Genomic DNA, 12,594 nt, shown 5'->3' on the forward strand with positions numbered 1-12,594 from the left:
ACGAGGACGGGCTGTGTGGCACCGGGCGAACACGGCGCACCCACGGCTGGCACCACCCGCGTCGTGGTAGGGCGCAGCGGCCTGGCCGTGTGCGTGCTGTGCCGCGGCGGCCCGAGCAGGGGCCGCGGTGGCTTCCGACGACGTGGGCTCTAGTGAGCGCGAGCAGGGTACATAGGGGAGCGAGGAGGAGGCGGTGGTGCCGGCAGTTGAGCGCGAAGAGGGCAGAGCGGTGGAAGCAGCGATGTCAGAGGGAGCTCGGAGCCGGCCATGGCGGGCACGCTCGCGTTCCTACGGTAGGGAGCGAGGGAGAGAGCCGAGAGGGGGAGGGAGATGGACCGCGAGGACTAGCAAGGCGACCTCGGCCTACAGAAGAAGGGAGGGAGAGGGAGCAGCGCGGCGTGGGCGGCCATGGCGCGCACTGTGCGTGGCCAGAGCGCAGGCAGGGCAGAGCAGGGCATGGGCGACGGCAGTGTCCATGTGCCCGACTTGAGATGACTATGCAGTGGATTCGATCAAGCTATGGGTCCCATGTCCTGTATAAAAATATCTTCAACTCAAAGCAAGCTCCAACTTTGCTTAAGGGACCACTATCATTAGCATCACGGATTAGGAAATAAACATGCTCCAACTTTGGTTTGTTAGGCTGATTCCAGTGGCTTAGAATTTTTCTAAGTTTCCCAGAAAACTGAGTTTGATTCAAACTTTGGAGCCTTAACTGATCTATCAAACATAAAAACTAGGTGCAAACAAGCACTCCACTACAAAGTACGAAACTTATACTAAGCTTTTCACATAGGCATATTTTAGAGTTTCTATATAAAATAATTATTTATTTATCCTCCAAAAAAGCTATTGAGCAATTAACACCAATTAGGGTTTTTGACATTTTTTTATCATTTTCCCCACATTACCCTAAATAACTTTTGTTCGTAAACTCATTTAGAGATGTTTAAGCACAAAATCAAGGTTGGTTGACCTCACACATGTTGACTATATTCACAAATGTGATTTAAACAAACATGTACCGTATCATTTCATGCAAGAATTTATCACAAGCATAGAAAACTTATTTATTAGATTTTATTAAGCCTTAAACTATTGTTAAACGGGTACGTAACACCGGGAGTGTTACATGGACAGCAATGAATCATTCACCATGGTCCATCGGAAGATGGCTCTGTTCGTTTCACTGGAAAGCAAGGCTAAAAAATAATGTTCACTGATTTATTGTGAGAGAAAAACACTGTACCATGCTTATATATCTGAACTATGAAGTCCTCCAGAGCGCAAATAATACAGATCACACAGATGCAACATAGCAGTATTTCATTTTTTCCAAGTCCAGGTCATTTATTGCAGACATCAGAAATCACACCTTGTGCATAGAAAAGACTATGGTACGATGTTTAGAATGCAGTGCTGTGACGCTGATGCAAATTTATTCTTAGGCTCACGGTAAGTCGGTAACACATCTTTTGGCTATAGTTGAAAGACTGGGGCTCTCCCCTAAAACTCTAAAGTAACACGTGGTATCAGTTCCATGGCAACAAAAACTATTCTGCAGTTCTGTCCCCTGTTTTAGGGGATAATTGGTACCAAGCACCAGGGCTGATAAATAAACAGCTACGGTAACCGGCACCAGTAGCTCTGATACATAAACAGCTATAGCAAGTTGCAGAACAAGCTGGGTTGAACAATTGGCTGATTTGGGTGCTTTGGGATGTTCATCTCTTGAATCAGTTGTGACAGCACAGATTACATGTCGCTGTGTGTACTGGATTGCACAGGCATTGGGCTCCCAGCCAAGAATGATTTGATTAGTGTGAGAGCCTGTTTGGGTCGATGAAGAGGAACTTCATGACCTGCTCCCCTCACGGTCACAAAATTGAGTCCCTTGTACCCTTGAGTCCATCCACCGACCTATTTAAACACATAATAATCAGAAATTAGGATTAGATGATGGGTACTCCAAAGAAGAACTTGTTTTTGGAGGAAGAATCAAATAAACGATAGTAAGGAATTATGCAGAGCAAAGACCAGTAAAATACAGTGGGTCCCGATTAACAACAACATAGCCTTTCAGTCCCAAGCAAGTTAGGGTAGGCTAGAGTTGAAACCCACCAAGAGCCCCAAGTCACGGTTCAGGCACTTCAATAGCTGCTCTACAAGTACTCCTATTCAAACATAGATCTCTAGGTATATCCCAAGCTTTCAAATCTCTTTTTATTGTCTCCCCCATATTAATTTCGGTCTTCCTCTACCTCTCCTCATATTATTAGCTTGGCTTATAACTCCACAATGCACTGGTGCCTCTAGAGGTCTCCTTTGGACATGGCCAAACCACCACAACCGATGTTAGACAAGCTTTTCTTCAATTGGTGCTACCTCTAGGCGATCACGTATATCATCGTTCCGAACTCGGTCAATTCTTGTGTGACCGCAAATCCATCGCAACATACGCATTTCTGCAACACTCAGTTGTTGAACATGTCAAATCTTTGTAGGCCAATATTCCGCTCCATACAACATAGCCGGTCTAATCGCCGTTCTATAGAACTTGTCTTTTAGCTTTTGTGGTACCCTCTTGTCACAGAGAATGCCAGAAGCTTGTCGCCACTTGATCCACCCTGCTTTGATTCTAAGGCTAACGTCCGCATTAATATCTCCATCCCTCTGTAGCATCGATCCCAGATACCGAAAGATATCCTTCTTAGGCACTACTTGACCTTCCAAACTTACATCTCCCTCCTCCTGTACAACTCCGCCAAAGTCGCATCTCATGTATTCGGTTTTAGTCCTGCTTAATCTAAAACCTTTAGACTAAAGGGTCTGCCGCCATAACTCTAGTTTCCTATTTACTCCCGCCTGACTTTCGTTCATTAACACTACATCATCAGCTAACAACATACACCAAGGGATATCCCCTTGTATGTTCCTGGTAACCTCATCCATTACCAAGGCAAAGAGATACGGGCTTAAGGCTAACCCTTGATGAAGTTCAATTTTAATCGGAAAGTAATCTGTGTTACCATTGTTTGTTCGAACACTAGTCACAACATTTGTACATGTCCTTGATGAGGGTCACGTACTTTGATGGGACTTTATGTTTGTCCAAAGACCACCACATAACATTTCTTGGTATCTTGTCACAGTGGGTCCCAATTGAAAAGGAAAATATTACAAGTAGCATGTGGCCAACATTTGGGAATTTCCCATCTGACCTAGGTGGTCAAGTAGGGCATGTACAGACTTCTACAGCTAAGACCACGTGTGCAATTGCTTATGCTTAACAGACTCAATGAAATGTTAGCACACCCTGTGATATGTCTGAAACAAAGTACATGGGGCATCCTGTGAATTAAAACGGCTTAGGAATGCCAAATGTAGATTGTGGAACTTCTTTCCCAAGGAGCTAGAGTTCTGTGTCCAGTGGTTCCATTCCCTAGCATTAATTTCTCAAGCTTTGAGTAGCATTCAAGGGACAAAATATAGAACTGTCTGTAGTGAATTGTGCACAGTGCACACTGCTACGGATATATTTTATGTAAAAGTTAAAACTTGTAATTTGACAAACGTAAGTTAAGTTTGCAATCAAAACAGAATTTAGTCCCAAATATAGATATGGTTCATAAAAATGAATTGCACAGGGAAGAGGTGCCATAGCTGCAGATGTACAAATGTAAGGCAGAGGTAATGGATGCAAAACAATAATATTCGATGGATTACATAATTATTATTTCCTTGTCTTTTAGCAAGAATGGACAACATAACTCTGATGACATCGATGACTGTGGTGGCATTAATTTGTTCAGATTTATTGGTTAGAGAGATACTGAGGACAAAAATATGCAGAAACACACCACAAAATGAACAGGCGCAGCTGCTAGTCCTATTGAAGACCCATGAGCTGAGGTGAGGAAGGACCTACCTCGCCGTCGTCGTCGTACCAAGCATGCCATGGAGTTATTGTTGGAAGCTTGAGAGCATCGATGCTGTATCTAGTTGAAGTCACTGGAATCACTGCATCTGTATCTCCACTGGAAAAGTTTGGGGGAAAAAATAAGAACGAGAAAAATCCATATCTTTCATCGATGTAATACTTTTGTTTACAATTTTTATGCATATATAAACTGGTTATTTACAACAAATTTATACCCAAATTTTCTGGATGAGCCAAGAAATCAAACCAGTTCTTTTCTTTAGAACAAGCCAAACTGATTCTTAAAACTCAGTAAAAGACATATAAGAACTATGTTTGGGTGGGGTAGCAACTTGTCCTTCAAAACTCAGTATTAGGAATCACCTGAACACCCATATACGAAGGCCATACTGTATAAGTTCCTGATAGATATGCAGCACAGATCTTTCGCAGTCCCCCCAATGAGTATTAACAGCTTCACTGTAGAGATTGACAGAGCCAAAATATAATATAATATTAAAAGAGTAGACAACAAAAGAAAAAAGTTTCCAAATGACCAAATATGCTTATCAGTGTTTTGTGTCATCAATATTCATTAATACAATTCAATTAGTATGAATTATGAAATAACCTTGAGAAATGAAAAACTCAATCCATATAATGTATATTCATATTGAAAAGCATAAACATGTTACAGTAGAATTGCTTATATAATCACCCAGATCCAAAATTATTCTTGTGGCAGTAATAAGATCAATAGCCATACAGCATGCAGTGGATTAGTGGAAAGTTAAATAGATAATCTTTTATTTTTGCCAAAATGAACAGTGCAGTTACAAATAAAAAAACAAGAACTTGTCAGCAAAGAAGCAAATTTATAAGATGAATCACTTGTTAGTTCATCATCAAGAATTCACGATCCAACATGTCAGGGTAATGACAGCATCAGATGTCTAAAACACAACCATAAGAGTTACCTGCAAGTCTCCCATTTTGATTTTCCAATGACTGGATTAACATGAAGTGCCTTCTGAACCTCAGCTAGATTGAAGTATACAATTGAATGCTTCTCAGTGCATGGATCATACTGCTCTGCCATTTTTCCAGCAGACTATAAAAGAAATCATGTCAGAAGATATGTGGAACTGTCAGCTCATGAACGATAACAGTTTAAATGTCAGATGTTTCCATTCGCATTATCACACACAGAATCAACTGTATAGATCAAGGTTCACAAATTGAAGTTAAAACTGCGCATCCAGGGCAGAACTAGATGTCAGACTGAATCCAATTGATGCCACCAGATTGTGGTGCACTTCCAATTTGTCCTTTTAAATTTTGTATCTTGCTTTAAGCATTCTGCCTCATCTAACATTAATAATGTTCTACGCAATCCATTTAAAACAATATACATACATGTAGCCCAAATCTCCTGGTTTGGTGTATGCGTGTTGGTGTGGCATTAGGATCAACAATAGAGAATTCGCATAATCAATTATATTTATCATTACTGTTTATTATATAAATTTACAAAATCAAATGTCTACATGTGGATGATGAATTTGAACACGGGCATTTAGGACTTACGATTGATTTTCATTGCAACACATGTACTCCTGAAACTATGTACTATTGCTTGAGTTTTGGATTTCAGAAACTTACACGCAGCCTTTTCATCACTTTGTTCTTCGAGGAGGCAAAAGATGCATGGCATGTAGGTGTGAAGATGCTATATGAATCAATGTTTCCAGCTTCAGTGCTAGCAATATCAAGAATCTTATCACACTGTGGAGAGGAATGCACAAAGGACTCATAGTCACAGAAAACATTCAGCAGCTTGTATGTTTGATCAGAGATCAGGCCAGTAGTCCACATGAATTGAAATATTCCATAGTGGTCATGGAAATCATCAGTGAGAGCATTTCCTACCTGCATGAAATGACTCAAATATAACAAAACAACACTATAATTCTGGTTCTACGTGTTATGGTATAGTTCAAAATACATCTCAATACAGATACGAGCCAGCTATCAAATAAGATCATTTGATAACCAATAAAGCAAATAAGACCCTTTGGTTAGGGAATTCCGGCGGCACCCCTCAGGTCCTGAGTTCGACTCCCCGTGGGAGCGAATTTCAGGCTGGGGGTAAAAAAATCCCCTCGCCTGTCCCCATAAGCCAAAGCGCAGAACGGCCCGGCCCGGTTCTCACAGGGCAACGGATTCCGCTGCGTCAGGATGGGGGCGGGGGTTCGGGAGTTTTCTCGATCTGTGTGAGAAGATCATCCTTCTTCTTATAAAATGCCCGGGGGCCATCATACCCCCTGCAGGTCGAGTTTTTTTTTATAACCAATAAAGCAAAGCCAATGAGGAAACATAACAATACTAATTAGGATAACATCATATAAATGGGTAGCAGACAAAGGCCAGTCAACCATTGCATTAGCCCAACATACTAATTAGGATAACATAACACTTCATTTGCAAATCAAAAGTTTAAGGTCCTTTTATGACAAGGACATAGGACGTAAGGGACAACAAAAACTGCAAAGTAAATTATAAATAGAACAAGAAATATCTAATTTAGCTGATGGTATTGGAGAAGTAAAGGCAGAATTACCAAAAACATACCATGTGGCCCTTTAGATTAATTGATTTGTCACCAGTAGCCTCATGGTGCCTTTTTATGGCTTGAGCCAGTTGAGGAACATAGTGACCTAACCAAATTGGAGTTCCGTCAAAGTTTTGCCATGTTTTTAGAAAAACAGTTGTTAATACACACAAAACATAATTTCATAGAAGGCACTCACCAGCGTAACTCTCTCCTGTCAAATAAAATTCACGTTCCTTGTACTGAGGAAAGCGTTCAAGCCACTTCAGTAAGAACGCCAATGAATCCGTGGCTGTGAAATATTGAGAGAACCAGTGAGAAAATTCTAATAGAAATTCATTCAGGACAAGGAATATCATGTAACAAGATAATTAACAGTGCAGGGACTACAGTACCAGTTCTCGCATCCCCATTTTTTAAAGCATCATCAGAGGTGTTTGAATATGAGTAACCAACACCAACAGGTGAATCAAGGAACAGTAAATTTGCAACTGCAAAATGAAAGACATTATTAGCAAATCTGTCATTGAAATGAAGTATAAAGGTGGAGTTAAACAGTGTTACAGTGTATAACAACTGATACGCTACTCTTTTTCTTCTATCAAATGGCACACAGCTATCCAAACTTGTACGAGAAAAAATAAAACTTTAAGCTTAGCCATAGAAAATAAACTTACAGATTTGCTAAAACAAGAAAGCTCTATAAGAATGAAACTAGAGTTTTATCCGATATGATTATGAGCACTTAGAAAAGGTTCATGAATCAATGGTCAAGTTGCACTTTGCATCTAACAGAGCTGAAATCAATTCCGTGACTAAATGCAAGAATTTGTGCTAATAAGGTTGAGCTTAAGGAAAGTTCAAAATTCAGGGGAAAAAATAATTGGCAGGCAAACTTGAAAACCACTTTTGTTATTTTTTTTCAAGTTTACCTTTTCACAATTGTGATCCTTCCCAGAGTGTATATACAAGCCTACCAGTTTGCCTAACAAAAATGCAAAGACTAAGAATGCTAAGCTATTGCAAAATGTAGTAAACTGCTGCCTAAGTGAGGTTAATTGTAAAATATAAAAAAGTTACAATTTACTGATAGTATTGGCAATCCAACAATCCGTGGAGACCAGAAACAAAAGGCTAAACAAAAATCACATAACAGCACATGAAGAAATTAAAACTGGAAAACAGTGGTATTGTTAGTGAAGATATTTGTTTAATTGGATGGTACCTTTGTTCCAAGAATAAGGATTGACATGCACCCCCTTCCCATCTGCATTAACATGGAAAGGTCCTACTTCTTCTCCGAGTCCAAAAGCAATGGACGAGCATCCAGGCCCTGGAAGATTTACATGCAGTAATTTAACCGTTTTATCGCACTATTGCACAGCTGATGAACTTAAGTAAAGAGGAACAGAGCCTGGACCGGATAAGTTTACCAATAGCCCAAGGGTAACCTTTTGCCTACTAGTAAATCACTGGCAACCATTTGCATCAGATAAATACAGCTGATCCAGAAATCTCAAGCGCAATGCTAAATATTATATACGTACTAGTTAAAAGAGTTGGGTGAAATTTAAAAGAGCAATCCACACAATAATGGAAAAGTTTACAGGCCCTGCAGGAATAAAGGATGCTGTAGTTCCAAGCGAAATCCTAGACCCGGTAAGAATGAGATACCACAAGCATCTCTACATGTACACACTGCGCACGCAAGGCATCACTCTCAGCTCCCCTGTTCCAAAACAAGCGGGAGACCTCAGATCACCCGCCCCGAAGTCGCCAAAAATCCTTGGTTGCCCCGTCGCCCCACCATCTCAATCAAGCATGAAAAATACACATCATCAGATGATTGACCCCCAAATCTCCCCCAAGTACCCACCAGACCCCCAACAACCATCACAGTACGAAACGGATCACGCAGCAAACGAACAAAAGCACGCGGTAGGCGGGCGGGCGGGTGATGTGTAGGTAGCGCACCTCCGTTGAGCCAGAGCACGAGGGGCTTGGACGCCGGGTCCTTCTCGGCCTCGAAGAACCAGTAGAAGAGCGCGGCGCCGCGCTGCTCGCTGACGGTGACGTACCCGGCGTACTGCGCGAAGCTGGTGTTGAAGGCCTGCCCCGGCACCCGCGGCACCCGATCCCGCGCCTGCTCCTCCCGCCACTTCGCGCCCCCGGCGGCGGCAGCGGAGGCCGCGACGACGGCCAGGAGCAGGAGGGCGAGGAAGAGCCCGGCAGATCGGGAGGCCATCGTGGCGGCGACTCCGGCGCGAGGGTAGCGGATAGCAGAGTCGCAGACTCGCAGTGGACTAGTTTGTGTAGTCGTAGTACTTGTAGTACTTGCAGCGGCCAATAACCAACGGTGCTCGTGCGGCACGCACGGGAGCGTTGCGGTTGGGTGACGCGCAAGCGAAGCGAGAGTGGCTGGTGGCTGGTGGCTGGCGCGACTCGCGAGCCGCCGGCCGCGAGGAGTCTGGTCCCGTGAGCGCGCGCCAGTGCCAGGTGAGGATGACGATGTGTTTGGTCTTGGGTGCGGATCGCGTCATCGCGTGGTTCGGTTGCGCTTGCGTGGAGCGCGGCACGGCATCCCGTGCCCTCCACGGCCCTGTTTAGTTTCACTTCATTTTGTCAAAATTTTTAAGATTTTTTGTCACATCGAATCTTTAGACGCATGCATGAAGCATTAAATATAAATAAAAAATAAAACTAATTATACAGTTTAGGCGAAATCCACGAGACGAATCTTTTAAGTCTAATTAGACTATGATTGGACACTAATTACCAAATAACAACGAAAAGCGCTACAGTTGCATTTTGAAAAAAAAAATCGCATCTAAACTGGGCCCAAGTCAAGGAGCCCGATTTTTTCACGAAAATTTTTGGAGAAAAAAAAACACCAAATACTTGGAGGTTGAGATTCTCCACCATTTCTATTTTTTATTAAAAGGTCATCTCGTTGTGCACGCTGAGATAATTTCGCTTGTCGAACCATGGGCCCATGCCAGGCCAAGGCCAGATCAAGCTTTTCCAACGGTTATAGAAGGTTTATTTATTCATCAAGTAGCAAGGGTTCAATAAACTCTGTAAATAAATAGCAAAACTCGGTACGACAACGTTGAGGCTTTCCATGAACTACTTTAGCCTTGGAAGAATCTACATTTCATAAAAACCACATTGTCGTCTCAAATTGACGGAAGACGTGATAAGGCTTTGGATACTCTCACATTCACCTCAATTCACATGTGTTACAGTGTATTGGGGTGAAACTTAAATTAATTTACACCCCAATCCAGCTCACATACATGGGCTAAGGTAGATACAAGGATATCCAAACAATGCCTAAATGGGTCACATATGTGAGTGGTTGCAATAGAACCGAGTATGAATGGCCCATTTGCAGAGAAACAAATTAATTATTGGTTGAAACTCTACGGACACATGGCATATGTAGGTGGTTGCAACAGAATTGAGTATGAATGGCCCATTTGCAACAAATAAATTAATTATTGGTTCAAACTCTACAAATACATAAGGCAAATGTGAGTGGTTGCAACATAACTGAGGACGAATGGCCCATTTGCAACAAATAAATTAATTATTGGTTCAAACTCTACAAACACATGTGATTGGAGTTGAAAAAACTTCTTAGCACCGCACCACTCATGTCATGGTCTACTCGCTCGAGTTTGTGTATGTTGTAACAATCATATGGTCATGTTGCTCGCCTTCCACCTTTCTTAAAACTACAAAAGATTGTCGGGGACCAATACTAGGGTACCCGAAGATGAGGAGCTAAAGACCATCAACATTGACTCATCCGAATAGTCAAGAGCGCGACTACAGGTCCAACCGACCCCCCGGTGCGCAAGCTCTGCTTCGCCCGACCCTTGGGTCTGCGCTCCGCCTCGCCCGTCCTCTGGGGGAGGACTCCGCCTCGCCCGACCCTTAGGCCGTGGGCTCCTCGCCCGACCCTTGGGCCTACGCTCCGCCTCGCCCGACTCCGAGGTCGCGGGCTCCATCTCGCCCGACCCTTGGGTTTGCGCTCCGCCTTGCCCAACCCTTGGGTCTGCGTTCCGCCTCGTCTGACCCTTGGGTCCGCGCTCCGCCTCGCCCGGCCTCTGGGGAAGGACTCCGCCTCGCCGGACCCCGAGGCCGCGGGCTCCGCCTCGCCCGACCCTTGGGTCTACGCTCCACCTCGCCCGACCCTTGGGTCTGCACTCCGCCTCGCCCGACCCTTGGGTCTGCGCTCCGCCTCACCCGGCCTCTGGGGAAGGACTCCGCCTCGCCCGACCCTTGGGTCTGCGCTCCACCTCGCCCGACCCTTGGGTCTGCACTCCGCCTCGCCCGACCCTTGGGTCTGCACTCTGCCTCACCCGGCCTCTAGGGGGGACTCTGCCTCGCTCGCCTCGATGCCGCGGGCTCCGCCGCGCCCGATCCTTGGGTCTACGCTCCGCTTCGCCCAACCCTTGAGTCTGCGCTCCGCCTCACCCGACCCTTGGGTCTGCGCTCCGCCTCGTCCGACCCTTGGGTCTGCACCCCACCTCGCCCGACCCCGAGGCCGTGGGCTTCTCCTTGCCCGACCCTCGGGTTTGCGCTCTGCCTTGCCCGGCCTCTGGGGGAGGACTCCGCCTTGCCCGACCCAAAGGCCGGGCGCTCTGCCTCGCCCGACAGAGACCTATACCACTGTCAACCACTCCAGATCCAAGCGTATGGGCCTGAGTCAAAGCTCTGACACCGGGGAAGAGACCGGCACGCCCTGATGTAACTCGTGGCCTTAACGGGCCATACCGGAGGATTCACATTAAGAACAGCGTTGGGCGTTGAAAGGTCCTAATGGCTAGAGGGGGGGTGAATAGCCTAATAAAAATTTCTACAACAACACTTAACCAAATGGTTAGACAATTATGAGGCGAAGCGAGTGTTGCGCTAGCCTACTCAAAAATGCAAGCCACCTACCACAATTCTAGTTTAGATAGTGTCAATTCACACAAGAGCAATGACACTACCCTATGTTAGTGTGCTCTCAAAGGCTAACTAAAGAGCCACACCAACCAAGCATGCAAGCTCTCACAACTAGCTACACTAAAGAGCTTGTCAACTAGTTTGCGGTAAAGTAAAGAGAGTGATCAAGAGGGTTATACCGCCGTGTAGATGAATGAACCAATCAATCACGAAGATGAATAACAATGATGACCAATCACCTCGGAATCAAATGATGAACACAATGATTTTTACCGAGGTTCACTTGCTTGTCGGCAAGCTAGTCCTCGTTGTGGCGATTCACTCACTTGGAGGTTCACGCGCTGATTGGCATCACTCGCCAAACCCTCAATAGGGTGCCGCACAACCAACACAAGATGAGGATCACACAAGCCACAAGCAATTTACTAGAGTACCTTTTGGCGCTCCGCCGGGGAAAGGTCAAGAACCCCTCACAATCACCACGATCGGAGCCGGAGCCAATCACCACCTCCGCTCAACGATCCTCGCTGCTCTAAGCCGTCTAGGTGGCGGCAACCACCAAGAGTAACAAGAGAAATCCGCAGCGAAACACAATCACCAAGTGCCTCTAGATGCAATCACTCAAGCAATGCACTTGGATTCACTCCCAATCTCACTATGATGATGAATCAATGATCTAGATGAGTGGGAGGGCTTTGGCTAAGCTCACAAGTATGCTATGTCAATAGAAATGGCCAAAAGTCCAAGCTTGAGCCGGCCATGGGGCTATAAATAGAGCCCCAATCAAATAGAGCCGTTATACCCCTTCACTGGGCAAAACACGTTCTGACCGGACGCTCCGGTCAGACTGACCGGACGCTGGCTCTCAGCGTCCGGTCGCTCGATGTCAGCCACGTGTCCAGACTCAACGGTCATCAGCCTCGACCGGACGCTGCTCCTTCGAACTGACCGGACGCTGAAGCCCCTGCGTCCGGTCATTTACAGTAAGCTCCCGAGCATGACCGGACACGTCCGATAAAACTGACCGGACGTTGAAGCCCCAGCGTCCGGTCGTTTCCAGTAAGCTCCCCGAGGCATGTTTTTTCGACCGGACGCGTCCGGTCCACCT

The 12,594-nt window shown here is 45.1% G+C and overlaps 1 protein-coding gene across 1 annotated transcript; it reads right to left on the bottom strand.

Annotated features, from left to right (window-relative positions):
• Positions 1 to 1,326: 1,326 nt before the first annotated feature.
• Positions 1,327 to 8,908, bottom strand: LOC136520556 (serine carboxypeptidase II-2). The gene is made up of 10 exons (XM_066514112.1): positions 8,505 to 8,908; positions 7,756 to 7,863; positions 6,926 to 7,021; positions 6,730 to 6,822; positions 6,551 to 6,636; positions 5,582 to 5,848; positions 4,897 to 5,030; positions 4,304 to 4,399; positions 3,929 to 4,037; positions 1,327 to 1,920 (listed from the first exon to the last, which is right to left on the bottom strand). The coding sequence occupies exons 1-10, from the start codon at positions 8,773 to 8,775 to the stop codon at positions 1,756 to 1,758; spliced, it is 1,425 nt and encodes a 474-aa protein (XP_066370209.1). The 5' UTR covers positions 8,776 to 8,908; the 3' UTR covers positions 1,327 to 1,755.
• Between the last annotated feature and the right edge of the window lie 3,686 nt (positions 8,909 to 12,594).

The sequence above is a fragment of the Miscanthus floridulus genome, chromosome 18 (assembly GCF_019320115.1).
Source record: "Miscanthus floridulus cultivar M001 chromosome 18, ASM1932011v1, whole genome shotgun sequence".
NCBI lineage: Eukaryota > Viridiplantae > Streptophyta > Magnoliopsida > Poales > Poaceae > Miscanthus > Miscanthus floridulus.

Coding starts and splice junctions, on each gene's coding strand:
- LOC136520556 (XM_066514112.1), bottom strand. CDS start 8,775: ATGGCCTCCCGATCTGCCGGGCTCTTCCTCGCCCTCCTGCTCCTGGCC. Junction 6,823..6,925: donor AAATGGGGATGCGAGAACTG/GTACTGTAGTCC, acceptor AATATTTCACAG/CCACGGATTCATTGGCGTTC. Junction 4,038..4,303: donor CTTCGTATATGGGTGTTCAG/GTGATTCCTAAT, acceptor AAACTTTTCCAG/TGGAGATACAGATGCAGTGA.